This window comes from Puntigrus tetrazona, unplaced genomic scaffold (genome assembly GCF_018831695.1).
Source record: "Puntigrus tetrazona isolate hp1 unplaced genomic scaffold, ASM1883169v1 S000000270, whole genome shotgun sequence".
NCBI lineage: Eukaryota > Metazoa > Chordata > Actinopteri > Cypriniformes > Cyprinidae > Puntigrus > Puntigrus tetrazona.
The window spans coordinates 414,091-434,948 of record NW_025047932.1 but is presented as its reverse complement, the minus strand read 5'-3'; the positions used below and the strand labels follow the sequence as shown (position 1 = coordinate 434,948).

At 41.6% G+C, this 20,858-nt stretch overlaps 1 protein-coding gene across 1 annotated transcript; it reads right to left on the bottom strand.

Annotated features, from left to right (window-relative positions):
• Positions 1-813: 813 nt before the first annotated feature.
• col1a1b (collagen, type I, alpha 1b) lies at positions 814-20,366 on the bottom strand. The gene is given in 52 exon segments (XM_043230926.1): positions 814-1,365; positions 2,171-2,413; positions 3,051-3,241; positions 3,741-4,017; positions 4,099-4,206; positions 5,194-5,247; positions 5,341-5,448; positions 5,535-5,588; positions 6,228-6,335; positions 6,550-6,603; positions 6,689-6,796; positions 6,900-7,007; positions 7,091-7,252; positions 7,894-7,947; positions 8,056-8,109; positions 8,190-8,297; positions 8,378-8,431; positions 8,843-8,896; positions 8,986-9,093; positions 9,393-9,500; positions 9,586-9,684; positions 10,248-10,292; positions 10,681-10,734; positions 10,825-10,878; positions 10,965-11,018; positions 11,100-11,153; positions 11,245-11,343; positions 11,461-11,514; positions 11,599-11,697; positions 12,782-12,835; positions 12,916-13,023; positions 13,101-13,154; positions 13,781-13,879; positions 14,047-14,091; positions 14,414-14,433; positions 14,436-14,511; positions 14,662-14,715; positions 15,111-15,155; positions 15,269-15,322; positions 15,407-15,451; positions 15,552-15,605; positions 16,449-16,502; positions 16,685-16,738; positions 16,810-16,863; positions 16,956-17,009; positions 17,116-17,160; positions 17,370-17,435; positions 17,900-17,995; positions 18,329-18,346; positions 18,622-18,662; positions 19,046-19,234; positions 20,155-20,366. Coding segments are annotated over 52 exon segments (4,335 nt in total). The 5' UTR covers positions 20,237-20,366; the 3' UTR covers positions 814-1,218.
• Positions 20,367-20,858: the final 492 nt, after the last annotated feature.

Genomic DNA, 20,858 nt, shown 5'->3' with positions numbered 1-20,858 from the left:
ATTTTTATGTTGAGAAAGGAAGATTTTTCCAGATTTATCCACGCGCACATCCCCCTGGGAATAAAGCAGAAATGAAGATAGTTGAGTGAAAGCATCTTGGTTGGTTTAATTCACGCTTAGAGAAAGGCATCGAGGCCGTGGCAAGAAGATCACATATCCAGCGTCCAGTTGACCACATAAACATGCTTTATTTCAACATCCAAAATAATTAAAAACATCTCGAAATACTATACATGTACAAAATAAGTACAGATCCGTTGTTGGAACCATAGGGTCTATTTCGCTTCTGTGGTTTTTCTTTTTTGCCGCCTCTTTTCAGTTTGCACGAGAAACCTTTCACTGAAAACAAATCAAACAAACGAAAACAGGGAAGAGAAAGGAGATGTGCATTGCATTTTGAAAGTGGAAATAAAACCGGGAACGTACAGACAGAAATGAGACTTCTCAGGGACCGGGAAAAAACGGAAAACGAGACGAACCGGCAATCAGTCCATCCACTTAAACCACGTCAGATTAAGTGCAAATCTACCAGACACTTTGAGGAGATGCATCACATTGACATTCGGTTGACATTTAGCACCAAAACGGCCCTGCGAGCGACAGCACCAAAACACACCACGCACAGGACCTGGAGAGCAAGTAGCACCTTTTCAGAACTCGTACTAATCGTTGGCTTGAATTAAAAAAACAAAAAACGCCCTGGCTTCCCCCCCAGCATCTGTTTTCGTCCTGAGGTAGCCTTTATATCGAGATGACGTTGTACCATTGAGCTAACTGTGATGTTTCTCACTCGGAAGGAACAAGACACTCGGCTGTCGTTTGTCATATTTATTCAACACCAGAGAATGGTACATTAGCATTTGCTTGTTTCTCATTGTCCTTTAGCAGTGGTCAAAAATCAAAAAAACGGCACAAAAAGTCACCAGGTGGTCGTTTTTCTTCGGACTCAAGGGGGCGGGGCGTATATATTATTTTCTTGTTGTCAAAGGATTCTCGCTAAGTGTCCGTGACGGCGCTGCTGGCCGACGCAGTGGTCCTCAATTTGGCTTTTTTTTTTGTTGGGAGTCGCACCGTCCTCGGGGATTCAGGGTTAAGCATATGGAGCGATTGCAGCCGAATAAGAGAGTTCGGGCTTTTTTATTTTCGGTATGAACAGGAAAAGACTCGAAGATGACTGCTAGAAAAAAAACAGCAAAGTCATGTCCAGATTTTTCTTTTTTACAAGAAGCAGACTGGGCCAACTTCTACACCGAATTCCTGATCGGGAGCACCAATGTCCATAGGAGCGATATCAACGACCGGCAGACGAGATGTTTTCGTTGTCTTGTAGTCAATGACTGTCTTGCCCCATGTGCCAGTGTGTGACTGCGGAGAAAACACACGTTTAACATTTCAGCGCTTCCTGAGACCAACACGAGCTTTATTCTACCACATCAAACACAGCAGTGAAAGCTAAAAAGGATCTGAACTGATCTGCACGTGTTCACTGTTCCTTTTTTCCTCAAATTCTTCAATTACTGTTTATGCATTGAGTAGAGCTAAAGATGTAGAATAAGGCATTAATATGTGCTTCATTAGCTCTAATAGGGCTAATATTGTAGTGTTATGGATGCTAATAAGCAACTAGTAGGTGTAACAGTGTTACGGAATGAAAATAATAATAGTTTGCTATTTTATATAATATATGTGCATCTATTGTGTATCTTTATTACGTATTTATGTAAATACACACATATGCAGTAAATATTTAAAAAAATATTTGCTTGTCTTTACACGTATCCAAATCGTATAATTTGTATTATATATAAATAGATTTAATATATAAACATAACATAATTTTCTTAAATACATATATATATATATATATATATATATATATATATATATATATATATATGTGTGTGTGTGTGTATGTAGATAATAAATATAAACAGTGCAAAAACATTTATCTTGGATGCAATTAATCTAGTATTAACTCTAACTTAAATCTTTTTAGATAAGGATTTAATGGTTAAATCTTACTGTGGGGCAGTGCTTCTGCATTTAAGTTTATTTTCTGCATTCACCCAGAAGTCATTATCCGGGTAACATGCATTGCCAAGGAGTCAATATTAATTTTTTTCTCTGTGTCCTAACAAAGCAGACATCTGGTGTGTTGGCGAGCGCTCACCGTGCAGCCGTCCTCGCTGACTCTGTATGTGAAGCGGCTGTTTCCCTCGGCTCTGATCTCGATGTCGTTGGAGCCCTGCAGGAGCAGAGCCTTCTTCAGGTTGCCTGTGCTCTCGTCCATGTAGGCGATGCTGTTCTTGCAGTGGTAGGTGATGTTCTGAGCAGCCTCGTTGGACATCAGACGCATGAAGGTCAGCTGGATGTTGACGTCCTCTGGATCAGATCCCTCGCTGCCGTACTGGAACTACACACAACACACAGAACAAGTTCACCAAAGCGTCTCCTGATCGAGTGCAAGCAAGACAACCTTCGTTTTAGTCGTTCAAGAGTTTTTTCTTTTTATATTAATACTTCCAGGTCATGAATCAAATCGTCTAATTTTTTAATAATCAAGATGTTAATATATAATAGTTTTTTTAAAATAAGATAAAACGTAAATCTGTGCACATAAACATGCATTTTAAAATGCATGCAATGTATTCAATAAAATTTAATTTTTTTTTACTATTTTCTGCTTTATTAATTAAAGTTTTAAGCGATTAAATTAAATAAAAATGATTAAAACTATTAATTGATTTAGCTATTAAAAATCTAAAAATCTACATTCTGAACATAAGCATTTTTAATATATATATATTTTTATTTGTAATAAATGAACATAGCTTTTCTAAAATAAAATACTGGACTATTTCTAGATCAAATAAAAATCTTCATTTTTAGAAAATAGTAAAGCACATTTTACATTCACATTTATGTGATTTATTTATTATTTGTTAGTTTTTCCGATGCGGTTTCACACATTTACGTATTCGTATGTGAACATACACTGCATTTAAATGTGACATTAAAATAATTTCTCTCAGTGTAAGCTCTTGAAGTACCTGGAAGCCGTTGGGCATGGACTCTCCGAACCAGACGTGCTTCTTCTCCCGGATGTTCTTGCTCTGGTACCAGTTCTTCATGGGAATGGTGTTCTGAGACGGGCTGACGCAGGTCTCTCCGGTCTCCATGTTACAGAAGACCTTGATGGCGTCCAGAGGAGAGCCCTGGTTAGGGTCCACCCAGTAAGAGCCTAGCGGCAAACACAGGTTCAAGTGAGTTTCAGAGTTTCGGTAAATACAATATACAGCGATTAGGACACTAGTGTTTTCAGCAGCTAAAGAAGTCAGTCGTCTTCTGCTGTAGTGTGTCAGGAGGAAACCATTTAGCCTTTAATTGTAAGGATTCAGTGAGATGTCTGAGATCTGATCATCATCAGTCATGAAGGACTCAGTCCAGAAGAACTAGTGGAGGAACGCATTACTCTTTAGTTTAAGTTCAAATAAGTTACTCCAGTTTCTTACGTATTCTCAAAGTATCTACTCAAAAGTAACGCAATGCATTACTTTCATAAAAAAGTAACTAAGTAACGGAATCAGTTGCTGTTTTTAGTAAGTAACGCAACATTGTAACACCTTACTTTCCCCAGCACTGAATGAATGAACATAAGCTGATCTTTCCTACACTACAGCAAACTAATCTGATTTCTAGCTGCTGGAAGTACTAGTGTCCGGGACAGTCCAGCTGCTGACCGCTCTTCCAGTCGGGGTGGCACATCCTCAGGTCTCGGCACATGCGGGCAGGGTTGCTCTGGGTTCCCTCGGGGCTGCGGATGTTCTCGATCTTCTGGCTCAGAGACTTCAGGCTGGTGTCCACCTCGGCGTCGCGGTCACGAACGCTGGCGTCGTCGGCTCTGTAGCCTCCGCGCAGGGGATCTGGTCCCTTCTCGCCCTGAGGCATGGGCAGGAACGGCTCGCCGATGCCTGAGGGTCCGGGGGGACCTGGGGGTCCAGGAAGACCAGGAGCACCCTGGAGACGAGAGACAGCACCGTCAGACACGGAGATAAAAAGCTTGGTTTAGCAGCAAAGCTGTGCTGATTTCAGACTTACAGCAGGTCCCATCTCTCCGGAGCGTCCTCGGGGTCCAGGAGGTCCGACGGGTCCGGGCAAACCATTCATACCGTCCTTACCAGCCACGCCGTTGGAGCCAGAAGATCCCTATCAGCAGAAGAAAAACATTTGAGAATTCTTGTTTGCTTCTCACTGGACGACAAAACTTAAGTCTCTATTTGTAGTAGCAATGTACTGTATGGGTCAAAATGATCCATTTTTCTTTTTAGGCCAAAAATCGTTAGAACATTAAGTAAAGATTATGTTCCATGAAGATGTTTTAGACATTTCCTACTGTAAATATATCAAGTTCTGATTAGTAAAATACATGGCTAAGAACTTCATTTGGAAAACTTTGAAGCTGATTTTCTCAATATTTAGATTTTTTTGCTCCCTCAGATTCCAGATTTTAAATAGTCGTATCTCATCCAGATATTGTCCGATCACGACAAACCAGACATCAGTGGAAAGACTGGAAATCTCTATTTCAGATAATTGACTCTTATGACTCACAGAAGTGCAACTAGAAACCAGTTTTCAGGGCTGGGTTTTGACACAAAGTCCATGACTCCATTTGATTCTGACTCATAAGCTTTCGATTCGATTCCCTTTAGTTCAACATCGTCAGCTGGTACTGCATCACTATAATATTAAAGGTTAAAATGAACCGAAGTTTTTTTATATGACATTATATTTCAACTCCATTTTGTTTTTGTGAAACTTAAATGCTGGCTTGACAGATTTATTCAAACATATATGTTACATGGCATAGAAAACAGTATTTTGTGTATAGTTGGAATAATAAAATGGTACGAATCTGAAATGGGAGACTTTGCATCGTATTAAAAATAGCAAATTACAAAACTTATTGAATACGACAGACGCGACAACGTTAAAAACTAAAAACATGCTAGATTAATTGACTCTTGAAATTTGCGAAGCAATATTGTATTGTAAAAATGCGAATCGATGTTTTTGGAGTCACCGTATGCTGTATGGAAAAGAGCAGCGTGCACATTCTGCCAAACATCTCCTTTAGTCTTTCACTGTCCTGGATATCAATTAGACTTGATATAAAACCCATGTGCTACTTACACGAGGTCCAGCAGGGCCAGATGGTCCGGCGGGTCCTTGGTCACCAGGAGGTCCCTAAAAACATTGAGAAATACACTCGAGTAAGCCTCTTGTTGTGAGTGTTTGTGAAGGAGTTTGCAGAAGATCTGGATGTTCGGATCGACTCACAGGAGGTCCAGGTACTCCAGCCATTCCAGAGAAGCCACGGTGTCCCTTCATGCCTCTCTCTCCGGCCTCTCCAGCTTCTCCCTTATCTCCTCGAGGACCAGCAGGACCCTGCGTGACAGACAGCACAACCATCAGACTGCCTGAAGATCCAGAAACAAGCCAAAGAACTGATTTAAAAGAAGATAAATTCATACTAGAGCACCACGAGCACCAGCAGGACCGCCGGGACCAGCAGGACCAGCGGGACCCTGGGAAGAGAAGCGAAACCGTTAAACATCCACATGAGCATGAGATAAATCAGCATAATTATAGTTATGAATTATAGCTTTGAATATTATAGTGTAGGGTTTTCAACTAAAACCATACTTGAAATAAAATAAGACATAAAAAGCATGTTCATTTTTTGAGCTCGTTCTCAAAGCTACTTTCACTTCACGTCAAAACGTTTTATTTTCTTTAATACACCTCTTCTGCTCAGCAGGCCTGCATTTATTCCATTCAAAACACTGCTAAATCATTAATACTGTGAAATATTTTTACTATTTATTTCTGCATCATTACTTCAGTCTTCAGAAATCCTTCTAATATACCGATTAATATCTTCAATATTTAAAACAACTGGGCACTTCATTTAAATAAAGCATCGAAAACATGCTTTTTGTTTAGTTTTTGTTGGTTGCCAAAGCTATATTTCGAATCTCCTTTAGTCTCACTAAATGAAAAAGTGCAATGCCGAATAAACAAAAACATTAAGACTATAATAAAACACTATTAAAAGTTTACAATTAAAATGAAAACACACTTATATAGCGCCGCCTGTCGGCATGAATGCGTTACATTTATCTGTTCGGTTTAAAAACTGTTTGGAAAGTCGTATGGAGACTCACAGCCTCTCCACGATCTCCAGTCTTGCCTGATGGACCCATGGGGCCAGGAGCACCGGGAGCCCCAGGGGCCCCAGGAGGGCCAGAGTTGCCCGTCTCACCGCGGTCTCCCTACAGAAAACAGAGAAGTGCTCTTTCACACTGAAACCACTTTTAACATATTTACAGCACATGCATTCGTTTATAGGATGATAATGACTACCGTTTATCAGTTTTAACAATATTTATTTAGATTCTAGTGCTTGTGTTCATGTTGCATTACTAATTAACAATAAGCAGTTAGTGGCAGTTAAAAGTGTATCTTATGAAGAAGATATCTGCTCACCTTAGGTCCAGGAGGACCGTCACGGCCAGGAGCTCCATCATGTCCAGCGTTACCCTGCAGAGACGAGCGACACAAATGACTCGTGAATGCAGCGGGTTTTAGTTAAAGAAAGCTCTCCAGACCGGTGTAGTTCACTCACCTCACGACCAGCTTCACCGGGAGCTCCACCCAGTCCAGGAGGGCCCATGGGTCCCGGGGGCCCGCGCTCTCCCAAAGGCCCAGTGGGTCCCTGCTTACCTGGCTCTCCCTGAAGAGATGAAGAAGTGCGGTGAAGCGGGACAACTAAAGCAAGGTTTACAGAAGTTTTCATTCTTCAAGTTTTATACAGCATTTTTGATAGCATCACTTACAGAAGGTCCGGGGAGACCACCGAATCCTCTCTCTCCTCTTTGTCCGGGAAGACCGACAATACCACGAGATCCAATAACACCAGGAGGTCCAGGAGCACCAGCGGGGCCCTAAACACCAGACAGGATTACTCTGCAGCTCACGAGTCGTGTATCTGAGCTGATGGGGACGTGTTTGTGTCTCGATGACTTACAGCAGGGCCATCGGGGCCAACGCTACCCTTCTCTCCGGAGGGTCCTGCGGGTCCAGCGGCTCCGGCCTCTCCAGGGCGACCTGCGGGGCCCCGCTCACCACGGGCTCCTCTCTGTCCTTCTTTACCAGCACCACCGGTGGGGCCTGGGGGTCCTGTAGCACCCTGAGCAGCACAGAAGAAATGCAATGAAATCAGCTGTTCAGACCCTTCGATTTTGAGTTAATATTTAATATAATATCTAATGCCCCTAATATTCAAAAGTGATTTTTCAAGCTCTAAGTGAATGAAAATATCCTGAAAGCGCACCGGTTCTAAAGTTATTGTCTCTCTGGGAAGAAAGAGCCGACTCTGAAACGAGTCGCTTTTTAAAAATGGAACATTAGCCTATTTCCCATCTTTTTTAGTGTTTTCACATTGGTCTGAAGGAAAATGCAGATTCGTTCTTCGCCACTAGGTGCTACTTTAAGAGTGTTAAAAGCTCTCAAACACTGCTTAAAATGAAATCAACCAGTCACTGGAGGAGTCAATGAATCTATCGTTTGGGAGTCGTTGAGTAAATAAATGCATATAATAAAAAACATGCAGCCTATTGTTGGAGACTCCCAAAAAACGAAATATGAACCTTTCCTAACCACATAAGTCACTTTAATACTTTAATATATATATATAATATATATATTCAATAATTTAACTGCATTTGCATGTTCACAGTTCACAGATGAAAGATACTTTGAAAGAATTTGTGGAAGTTAATTTTAATGTTTCTGCTTTGAAACAGCTGGTTTCCAATGAAGTTTACTCACAGAAGGACCGGGAGGTCCGACTCGTCCAGCAGCTCCAGGGAATCCAGTAGCACCCTATCAATACACAAACACACCCTGAAACACCAACAAGTACTGCTACATATTTAAAATATTGTGTCTTTTTGTGTTTTGTAATTAATGACTGATATTATAGGCTCTTACAGGAGGTCCAGCACCACCACGAGCTCCTTTAGCTCCAGTAGCACCAGCAGGTCCCTGTCAAACACAACAGCAGACAGTAAGTGAAGGATCTTTTATACTGTATGTACAGCAGAGCGGTATAGATGTGACTTCACCTGAGGGCCGGCGGCTCCCACGGGGCCAGCGGGTCCAGGAGCTCCAGCATCACCCTTGGGTCCGGAGTCACCGGTCTCTCCCTTAGCACCGGGCTGTCCGTTAGCACCCTGCGCGGAGAACAGAGGAGCTTCAGCTCAGTGCGGGTCAGTACCAGAGAACGAGAACTGACCGAGACCGGTATACTCACAGGAGGTCCAGCAAAACCAGCAGGTCCAGGAGGACCGCCCTCTCCACGCTCGCCCTGAGAACACACACACACACACACACATTAAAACACATATAATACTAATGCAGTCCAAATAACGTAAAAAATCATTTACCATTCACCATTCACCATTACCTATGACTTATCCCTCAATAAATGACTAATTTGCTGCTAATTAATAGTTAGTAAGGTAGTTTTTAAATGTAGGTATCGGGTAGGATTAGATCTTGTAGAATAAGTCATTAATATATGGCTAATTATTCCTAATAAATAGCTACATTCTAGTTATATGTGCTACTATTTCAGAGAAATAAAGTGTTACCCAAAATTTTAATTCCGTGCAACCGTTTTGCTTGCATTATGTATTTCTTAAAATTTGTATTTTTTTTTTGGTTCAGTGAGGTTATTGAGTGGTCTTGCATTATTAATGATTGCATTATAACTTACGGGGGCTCCACGGGGACCGGTCACTCCTGCGGGTCCAACAGCACCAGACTCTCCCTGAAACAGTTAGGAAGTTAGGATTTAGAGCTGAAAAAGAGCTTAGGTAAAGCAGGAATACAGTGTTTCAGTGCTAATCATCTTCTTACCTTCTCACCAGGAGCACCAGAAGGTCCAGAAGGTCCAATGGGGCCGGTCATTCCACGCAGGCCATCCTTACCTGCAGCTCCATCAGGGCCCTTGGGTCCAGCGTCACCCTAAAGAGGATATGACATCATCAGCCCCACAGCATCATTTCCATTTGATACATAGTGTATGAATATATTTTTTTAAACTGCTTGCATATAGTATCATAATATAATATTATGTACAGTCATATAAAAAGTACACTTTGATGACCGTGTTTGTAAACGTTGAGCTTAGAGATATATGATGTATAAGTCTCAGTTTCATAAAAATGGACCCTTATGGTTATATGGGTCCCATATATTCTCTGTAATAAGTGCTTGCTCAGAAGTCGAGGAAGATTATGAATGTTTTGGTGATAATGTCTTACTCGCTCTCCTCTGGCTCCAGGCATGCCTCCGGCGCCGCGCTCTCCGGGCATTCCCTGCAGTCCAGCGGGCCCCACACCACCAGTGGCCCCGGCGGCTCCGGGCTCTCCCTAAACACACATGAACGCAGACGGAGGTCAATCGTTTCTCGAATCACGATCCTGAGACGTGATGACATCGAACTGGGATTCTTACCTTAGCACCATCACTACCAGGAGAACCAGGGGCCCCTCGAGGACCGGTGGGGCCAGCGGGTCCATTACTACCACGCTCTCCGGGGAAACCTCTGTCACCCTGTGTGAGATATATATTTACATCACTCTCTGGGATATATAACACATATATAACACAGCACATATTATATATTGATATCTTTCTTTTTTTATTTAAAATGTAATAAAAAATTAAATTAAATTAAATAAAAAAATTCCAAGCAGGTCAATACAGGTTAATATTAAGATAAAAATATATATTACTTTTTAAAAAGGAATTTTGTTTGCTTGGATTGTATAACTTTTACAAATGGCTTTAATAAATAAACCAGGCTCTTCTCAGGTCTCCTAAATATGTTGGAATTTTTTTTCTGACTAAAAAATATACCCATTTTGCATAGATTATTTCTTCATACGAGTTAATATAAATGTATGGGGATGTATTACAATTCATGGAAAATTAAAAATGCTCATTTTGTCTATCAATAATTTCATTTTACTCCAAGGACATTTTTGGCAGCATAAGCACAATTATATCAGAAGAAACTCTAATTCCTGTTCTATTAATACAATGGTTCTAGTTTAAAAGGTGCAGTGGGTGAATATTAAGGGTTGACTGAGATTTTTTAGGGAGGAGATACTCACTCTTGGACCAGAAGGACCATGAGGACCAACTTCACCAGGAACACCCTGTTAAACAGTGAACATAAGAAATAAGAAAAAAACGGCACTGTGTAGAGATCATGAAACCAGGTATGACCCAGGACCACAAAACCAGCCGTAAAAGTGAATTTTTAAAGGACAATATTTGTCTCAGATACAACTATTAGAAAATCTGGAGCAAAAAGTCTCCTTTAAAGTCGTCCAAATGAAGTTCTTAGCAATGCATATGACTAAGTTTAAAATATTTGCTGTGCATCTTTATGATTTTTGGCCTAAATACGCTGATTGCAGTGCATAGTTGGCTATTGCTACAGTTGGTCTGTTCTGCTTATGACTGCGTTTGTGCTCCAGGCTCACATATATAACATGTTTAATTGAACGCAGAGAGGATATGTAAGTTAAAGACATCACGCACCTGATCACCAGGTTTGCCCGTCTCTCCGGTGGCTCCCTGTGGTCCTGGCAGACCCTGCGAGAGAATAAACAGCGATGGTTTAACTTCCATCCAACGACTGAACCAAAGATAAGCAGCTAATCACAGCTCTGATGAAAAGCGCACCTGGAATCCAGAAGGACCGGCGGACCCCTGCTCTCCCTTCTCTCCAGATGGGCCCTAAAACATCACAGACAGGGACAAATCAGAGCACAGTAGAGCGGACCCAGGTCGTATTGGGCTTTGAGAGTTTTAAACACACGTACAGCAGGTCCAGGAGCTCCAGGAGCACCGATATCTCCATCCTTGCCAGGAGCGCCCTGCAGAAACACACAGGATTCAAGCAAACGTCTGGAGGATCTCTCGCATGAAGCTCAGAAACTGTTTTATATTCCACGTACCAAAGCTCCAGGGGGTCCAGCAACTCCTCTCTCGCCAGCTTTGCCAGCCTCGCCCTGAGAAGAAGAGACACCAATGTCATGAATTCTTTCTGCTTTTGAAGAGAACAATGCAGCAAGCCTCGTGAAAGCTCATGCAGTAACTCACATCAGCTCCCTTGGGTCCAGGGAATCCCATCACTCCAGGAGCTCCACGAGATCCGGCGGGCCCCGGGGGTCCAGGACGGCCGTCTTGACCGGGTGCACCCTATGGGTCAGAGAGATTGAAGCACACACTACTGTAACACAACATCTCATGTACGAGTCTTACACCGCATACAAACAACACCAAAGAGGTGAATTATAAATATAATAGTGGACTTACAGAAGGTCCAGCTTTGCCATCAGGTCCAGGGCTTCCAGGGGCTCCGGTCATACCCTACAGCACCAGTCAAGTTATTTATGAAATACAGACTCTTTATGCTGCTAATATGTTTCTACGAAGCTTAAAGCTATGCGTCACCTTGGATCCAGGCAGTCCTGCCTCTCCGGGGCGACCAGCCTCTCCGGTGGCTCCTTGAGGTCCCATCGCTCCGTTGGCTCCGCGCTCTCCAGGGGCCCCCTGAAACGCGATTAAAGGGCCAGCTTTAGTGATTCACAAGAAGAAATCAGGACCCTGGAGAGCTCCTTCTCAAAGCGGAGTCTGCAGGTCAGCGCTAAAGACTTCAGTAATGTATGTGTTTGTGAAAATATATATATATACAATATGATTTAAACTACACTGTAAGAAGAACATTTATAGCTAGAAATTACATTTTAGATTTTTTGACTTATAATCAGTTAATTGACACATATACTACTGGACAAATGTTTAAAATCATTCAGATTTATTATTGTTTAAAAAATGTCAGTTTGGTTTGATTTGATTCGATTCGATTCAATCTGATTTGATTCAGAGTTCCATTTAATTCAATTCAATTTAATCCAAGCAAGCTTTTTTGGCATTAATAGCTCAGTATTGCCAAAGCATTGACATTTAATACATAATCAAAAACCAAAATATATCTATAAATCAATGAGTCAATAACTGCATGAATAATTTTATTTATAAACAATAAATAAGAAAATAGGTCATATTTTGCTCACCAAGGTTGCATGTTTTGAAACCAAAAATAGAGCAAAAAAAAGTAATATTGATATAATTATGACTCAAAATGGCTGCGTTCTATTTGAATAGATTTTTTTCTTATATTTTTGATTAATATTTTGCAGGTTATGTATCTTTAGGGTGTTTTGATAAATAGAAAGTTCAAACAAGCGGCATTTATTTGAAATAGAAATCTGTGTAAACTTTAATGCAAAGTTTTTGAATAAAAGCATTCATTTCTTTCTTTCTTTTTTTGCTTAAAACGTGCCAACCCCAACCTTTTAAACACTAAAGTGTCACGGTTTCCACAAAAACATTCAACGCTGATTAAAATAAGAAACGTTTCCGAGCAGCAAATCAGAATATTAGAATGATTTGTACAGGAGGAGTGATGCTGAAAAATCAGCACTGAAGTCAAAAGTATAAATTTGATTGAAAATATATTTGAATCGAAAACAATATTTGACAGTATTTTCTGATCAAGTGAAAGCAGTCTCAGTCTTCCGGACCCTAAAAGCACATTAATGTCTGTATTTTGGAGAGTGCTCAGTAATCTTACCCCGGGTCCAGGAGCTCCGTCGCTGCCAGGAAGACCACGATTGCCAGGGGCACCCTTTAGAAAGAAAAACACAAAATATGAGAGAGAAGCGGACAGCGACGCCAGCCTGAATCAAAGCGGTGAGTTCCACCTACACGGCCTCCGGGAGGTCCGACGGGTCCGGCTCCACCGGGCTCACCACGAGCTCCTCGCTTGCCTTCTTCACCAGAGGGTCCGGCCAGGCCCTGGGGTCCAACGGGGCCCTGGGACAGAAAACAGCAGCTATTACTATCACAGCGGAGCTCTCTGTGAACATCAGGAGACCGTCTCATAGACTTACAGGTTCTCCCTTAGGACCGGCCTCTCCCTTGGGGCCTTGGGCTCCGGGATCGCCCTGGAAACGAAAGAACGGGTTTAGCACTTTACTAAAGCATTTAGGAATGATGCCTTATAGAAAGTAGTTTTCAGCTGGAAATAAAAAAAACATTTCTAATCTCAGTCCGTCATGCTTCATTCGTCAGATTCTACCTGATGCAAATGTGAGGTATAATTATATTATAATGTATGCATAATGCATCATAAAAGTAATACATGTAATAAATGTAAGCGCAGTTAATGCATTCTAACATTTATGAAGGCGTTATTACACAATGCATTTTAAATACGATTTAAAAAAAATGTATTACAATGCACAGTATAAATAATGCATTACGCTCTCTAATAACATTAATAATGCATTATGCATAAAAGCTTTTAATTAAAGTGCTAGCATCATGTATTTACTCCCGAAAGCATTTCTTACTTCTAAAAAATATATTTTGAAGAATTTTGGGAAGCAAACAATTCCATTGTATTTTTTGAGTAAATGTTCATTTTTGAGTGAAAAGAACGTTAATCGGTTTTTAAACGATCGCTGCATCTGTAACCTCGGTTTCAGATAAACTGAAGGCTGCAAAAATGATGTCCTGAAAGCACTGACTTAACTACACTTATCATACTGATAAAATGCAGTTTACACACATTGTTTCCCTTGGGGCCAGGGGCTCCAGAAGGGCCCGGGGGTCCAGCAGGTCCACGAGATCCTGGGAAACCAGGAGCACCAGCAATACCAGCAGCACCCTACAAAACAGCAGCAGAGCAATCAAACCAACGAACCCAAGCAGAGACGTGTGTGTGTGTGTGTGTGGTGTGTGTGTGTGTGTGTGTGTGTGTGTGTGTGTGTGTGTGTGTGTGTGTGTGTGTGTGTGTGTGTGTGTGTGTGTGTGTGTGTGTGTGTGTGTACTTACAGGAGATCCTTTAGCACCAGCAGAACCATCAGCACCAGGAGGTCCCTGCGCAATGGCAAGAAAACTCAATTATTTCTTAAATTAATTTCTTTGCAGCTTTGCAGAATTTTTTTTCAGTTTCTACATCACATTCAGCAGCAGCTTATCAGTTACTATATCTCAAGAAACATACTCACACTTTGTTTTGCGTATTATTCAAGTTTTGCATCTTTCATACGTTTAATACAAGCATTTTTATCAATTTAATCTCTTCAGCAGTGCTTTTCACAATATGTGCCTTTACGGCATTTCTAATAACGCTAAGTAAACCGTTCATCATCCAAGCGCAGATGTTTTCTAGCAGATGAAGAGCGCTGTAAAGACTCACAGCAGAACCAGCAGCTCCAGCGGTCCAGGGTTACCCGGCTCTCCGCGGGCTCCTTGGGGTCCCTCTGAACCACGGCCTCCAGCGGGGCCGGTTTCTCCCTGCAGAAGACAAGACCAAAGCACAGGCCTGTCAGAGGATCTCCAGCTGCTTTAATGAACTAGCTCAGTGTGGTATATTGGCACAACATTCGGGCGTGTGAAATAATCTTTGCTTTGAAAGCATTATAATTCATTATATTGTGTTTGTACCTTAGCACCAGCACCGCCAGGGAATCCAGGAGGGCCAGCGGGGCCGGTGGGTCCCTAACAGAGCAGAGACATAAGAAGAGCTTCAGTAATAATAATAATAATAATAATAATGCATTTTATTCATCAGGTGCCACAACAACATGCACAATAGCATCCAACAATAAGCAACACAAAAAATATAAACGTACTCCATTAAACTAAGCAGTTTTACAAAGGAGACACTTCGGAGATATGAGTCACACCATAAAAAATAATAATCCTCACAATTATCTATAAGTAACTTTACCATCCGTAGAACCTTTCTTTGAGGCAAAAGAAGCTCCTTCAGATTATAAAGATGCTTCTTTGTGCAACCTAAACTCTTTCTTCTGTGGCCTCGCTGTAGTTAAGAGTGTGTATAACTGACCGTTTAGATCAATACGTGCTGTACGCTGTGAAGAGGGACTTACAGGAGGTCCAGCAGCGCCGGTGTTTCCATCATTACCACGTGCACCCTGCAGAAAACAAGAAGACACCACGATCAGCTTCTTCACGACTCCAGGACTGAGTTAGCTTCTGAGGAGTCCCGTGTTAATCGGCTTTTCTAGTTTTTAGGTTATAAACTTACAGAAGGACCGGGAGGACCGGGGCGACCTCTCTCACCGGGCAAACCACGAGGACCCTGAAACAAGCAGACAGCGTGAGAAGACGGCCTTCACTCTGAAGAGCTTCACGTGGACTTTCAAGCCCATCCAGAGACACTCACCATGGCTCCAGCGATGCCGCTCTCTCCGGGAACACCAGGCTCTCCCTGAGATCAGAGACACACACCATCATCATCATCATCATCATCAGGGAAACTACACTAGAGACTCATCAGACCTGCATTCATGAGAGAGATCGGCTCTAACCTTAGGTCCAGCAGGTCCAGTGTCTCCTTTAGCTCCATCTAGACCAGAGAAACCCTGAGAGGAGAGAGAGAACGTCACGTCACTGAGAAAACAAGAAGCACTTCTATATACATATATATATATCCAAGCGAGGCTAATAGCAATTAATAAATATAGAAAAAAAATGTTAAATAAAATATGAAAATATATATCGATTAAATAAATATAAAAACAATATATCAAATTCTATAAAAAATTATAAATAATATTAAAGTGTATAATGAATATTTTCTTTAACGTATTATACAGCAGTGTCCTAATAGTTCTACATGTAATAGACTGATAATGTTTACATAAATAGAGGAAATAGGAAACATTACATTACTATCAAAAATCATTTAAGAAATAAATATATCTATATCTTTTTTCCGAGCATTATTGCACGCTAATAAAACAATAACACGTTTATCTAATTCTATGAAAATACAAAATAACAGTCAAATGTTAAAAAACATAAAATATCCACGCAGTATATAATAGTTATACACAGCATGCAATAATAATATACCTATATATTAATACTACAAAATATATGTGTGTGTTTTTCCCAAGCATTACTGCACACAAAACTGAAAAACATAGGTGGAATATTAATGAAGACATATATAAAACATAATAAAATGCTAAAGAAAAGATATTTAAACTATATATATATATATATATATATATATATATATATATATATATATATATATATATATAAAAAAAAAAAAAAAAAAAATATATATATATATATATATATATATATATATATTTTATTTATTTATTTTTTTAAAGCAATATTACACACAAAACAAAAAAATATTTATAGAAACATTTAGTAATGTAGAAGGTATAGTTCTGTGCTGTAATACTCACTCTGTGTCCCTTGATGCCGGGGAGTCCAGGGGTTCCTGGGAATCCACGAGCACCCTGTCAATCAAACAAGAGAATATAATTATGATGATTAATTGAGTCTCGTTGCACGGCAAAGAACGAGTGTTTAAAGTGCCTTCGTTGCATCTCGTCTCCTTGTACTCTCGCCGGAGGCTCTCTAAGCCGTGTCTGTGATCTCTGCTGTGTTTATGATGAAAGCGTGCATGAGCGAAACACACCTGGGGCCCGGCGGCTCCGCGCTCTCCAGGACGCCCGGCTTTACCAGCTTCACCCTGAAGAAGAGCGGGAGAGAGATCAGAAGACGCTCACAGCCGCGTTAAACAGCGAAGAAAATACAACTCACATCTTCTCCGTTCTTTCCAGGAGGACCAGCGGGGCCGCGAGAACCCATCGGGCCCTGCAAACATCAGAACGATAATCACCAACACGCGTGCTTTGGATGTAGCATTAAGTGAGACTGAACACTGAGTATATGCAGAAGAAACTCACAGGAGCACCGGGCTCTCCGGGCTCGCCTGCGGGGCCGGTGAATCCCTGAGGGCCCTGAGACCAATGCAGACAGACGGAGTTATATATCAGACGTATGAAAATTAAACCGATAGCTGATTGCAATGCTTTGCATCAGAGAAAACACTAGAAATAGACGTACGGGTGAACCTGCAGATCCAGGGAGGCCACGGGGACCCATGGGGCCCTAAAAGGGAGGAAAAACATACACGTAAAAAAAAAGCTTAGCTCTTGGTATAACATGCAACATGTTCGGTGCAGTTCGACCGGAGTCCAGTAAAAGTGCATCGAATGTTTGAGCTGGTTCCATCACAGATATACGTGTAAGAAAAGCGAGGGATGATAAACGTGCAGAGAGTGAATTCTGTGAATGTTCTTGAAGGAGAAGCAACTCACTGGGGGCCCGGGGAGAGCGGGGCCACTGGATTTATCACTGCCGTAAGCCATCTGGGAGAGGAAAGACTGCAAGAAGCAGAGAGAGAGCTTTCTGAGGATTGATCTTCACTACAGAAATACTTTCCTTTTAATATAATCAGCTCTTACATGCACCTAAGAGAAGTCAAAGCCTTAAAACACAGCTGTTTTGTTTTAATAGAGCTTTCAGTCCTCAGGACAGGAGCTGTTCACTTCAGCTGGTACTGAACTTTAGAAAAACAGGCTTCCGGTTAAAATAATAAAATAAAATAAAATAAAATAAAATAAAATAAAATAAAATAAAATAAAATAAAAATTAATTTAAATTAAATTAAATTAAATACTTCATGCAGTTAAAAATTAATTAATAAAAAATGACATAATAAAATAAAATGACTTTTGCTAAATCTCAGTTATTTGTTTGATTTTGATTTTTTTGAAGGCAATGACCCATGCGTATAGATTTCTGTTTGTGACCCGGGGTCAGCGTGATAGTATCGTGAGCTGCTTACTCCGCCGCCGAGGCCGGAGGTTCCAGGAGGACCGGGGGGTCCGGGGAGCCCGTCTTCTCCGGGAGTACCGTCTCTGCCGGGAGGCCCTGCAGGACCCTTCACACAAACACAGCAGAACAACTCAGAAACACTGAACGCCTCGCATATGAAGGCTCAAACCATCTTTTTCTTTCATATTGCATGTAAGCTGACAGAGGTCAAAGGTCAGTGGGACAATTAGAGGTCAGCAGGTTAAAAGCCTCCAGTGCCCCATAAATCACGCTAATTATTTCCATTTGCAGCAGAATTTCACAGCGATGCAACGTTTTTGTCTCCTGCAGACTTCAGTCTCTTTTTTTTAATCATAGCAGACTAACTCGAAAAACTAGATGACATATAAATACATCACAATGATAACAATAAGCAGCTCGTTCATGAATAAATACTCACTGGATCTCCAACTGGACCCTAAAAATGAAAGAATGAGAAATATAAGACACTCTACATCAATGTAAACATAATAATCATGTTATTATTATTAGATCATCTACATTTATATATGGTGTGATGTATATGTCTTACACAGTGTGAAAAGTACTAATTTAATTTATTAATAAGTTACTCAAGTAATATGTATATATATATGTGTGTGTGTGTGTGTATGCATACATTTTGGATTATTTAAAGCAATCTGAGTTGCATTAGAATTGTAAACACACACAAATAAAATGAGATGCACTAACCTGAGGACCAGTAACTGGACTATCGGTCGTAATGTATGCATCTACGGAATAAAATACAAATATATTTCAGAACCTAAATGGGCTCAGTTAAATCATATAGATATGTATATATGTAAGGACTCAGAGGACTGATTCAGAAATAGAAAAATAGGGAGCTACCCCTTTAAATGACTGACAGACATTAATAGTTCCACCGGTGCTCAAAAGATCAGAAGTCACTTTACAGGGTACAGAATACGATATGCTTTACACAGCGTTCAGAGGCTATTTCAAATTAGAAAGTGTAAAAAAATGTGATCAAAAAGCCAAATCCGTGATCGCTCTGTCCCGTGTAACAGCGTGAGCGAGGGCAGAAAGTCCTCAGGGGCCTGGGGCCAGTGAGAGGTATTTCCACTAGAGGGCGCCAGATTGAGCGCTTCTGTACCGTCGGGGCAGATGGGGCAGCATTCTCCGTCGGGAATCTCTGGATTGGCACAGTCTGATGTATCCTCGCAGATCACCTCGTCGCACATGACCGTGCCGCTGTCGCAGACGCAGATCTGGCACGGCTCGGGCTTCCAAACATCCTTGTCGTTGTAATTCTGACCGTCCAACGTGCAGCTACCGAATGAGACTGTGAGGACGACAAAGCGGCGTTAGCACAGAACACTCACTCACACCCGTCTCCACAAAAGTAAACTAATCCGACTCGACCTAAATTGGTCCCAAACTAAACATCGAACCATTTCGAATGTGTCGTTCCAGAGAATGAGCGTGGCTCTTTAAGCACGAAAAGAGCAAAAATGGCACGTGCAGAGATGATTATAACAACGCATAATGGCACTGCATTGACTGTTTACTTATTGTTTATTCAGTATTTTATAAATATGAAGCTCTAATGGCCTAATGGGGCGTGGTGCACAAGGATGATGAGGAAAGGCCTGCATCCCGTCCTGTTTTACACGCATGCAGTACCGAGGCCCGCCGCGGGGAGGCGCCAGAGTCGCGCGAGAAGCGCCGTCACGCCCCGAGGGCTCGCGACTAATTGAAACGAGAAGTTATCCCCTATCAAGCAAAATGCGTTCTGTAACTCGAAAATGATTACTTATGGTAACATTTGAGCAGGCTAAAACTGCCCAAAACGTCGAGAGATGGATCGGCGTAATCCTCAGGCGAGCGGTTATATCCAGTTAACAAAGCGCTAAACAGCACGACAGAGCATAAAACGACGAGAAGAAAGCGTGATATTAAGCTCTCTCTCTCTGTTTGTCTCGTCCGCGTCGCGTTTCGCCTTCAGCGCATCCTTCGCTTCGGGACATCGCGCAGTGCGCATGCGCAGCGAACATTTCCGCGAGATGGAAAAAGTTAACATTTCTAGGAGTGTAAAAAAAATTAAAAATAAGAAGAAAAGGCAGCTTTTTCCTCCTCGAGTCGTTCCCGAAACTTTTAGATCGCAGGTCGCTTGCAAACAAGCCCAGTGAAAATCCCCTTCCGAGGCTCTCCTCCTTCAGACAAGCATCTGTGCAAAAGCAGGAGTAAAAATCATATACTCACTATCATCCTCTCCTTGTCCTCTGACCACGAGGACCGCCGCGGCGAGCAGCAGCCCTAACCGGATATCCACAAAGCTGAACATGTCTAAATATTAGACATGTAGACTCTTTGAGGCAAGGGGAATCCTGTTTTGTGCTCAATCATACACGTAGGGTCCGGTCTGTGTAACTCCAATCCAGACCCTAGCAGAAACTCCCTACTGCCTAAACAAATGTGTGACCCTGGCTTTTATACCACGGGCTCGTGGGGAGGTGCTGAGCGCTCCAGATATCTGCTGCATGTTCAAGACAAAGCCAGTCCCTCCTTCTGCCAAAAAACCAAGGGCCGCCTTCGAACATGTCAAACTATTTAGAGCCTGCTCCGACGTGGACACTCTGAAACACGGAGCAGAAGCGTGTCAGGGGTTGGAGATGTCGTGGGTCTCTGGGTCGTCTCTGCGGTCACGCGTGGCCTTTGGTTTCAGGAGGATCAGGTTCTGTCGTTCGGTTATATGATGGTGACCCTGAAGGCTTTGGTTTTAAACTGAGATTTCTACAATAAATCATCTTTCCATTGATGCCCGGTGCGTTAGGATCGGAGAATATCGGATTGTTGACTGTCTGAGAGCAAAAAAGTCTGAATATTGAGAAAGTCAATGCAGAAATGAAGCTTTAATATATTTACGATAGGAGGTGTGCGAAGTATCTTTACTGAATATCTTAATG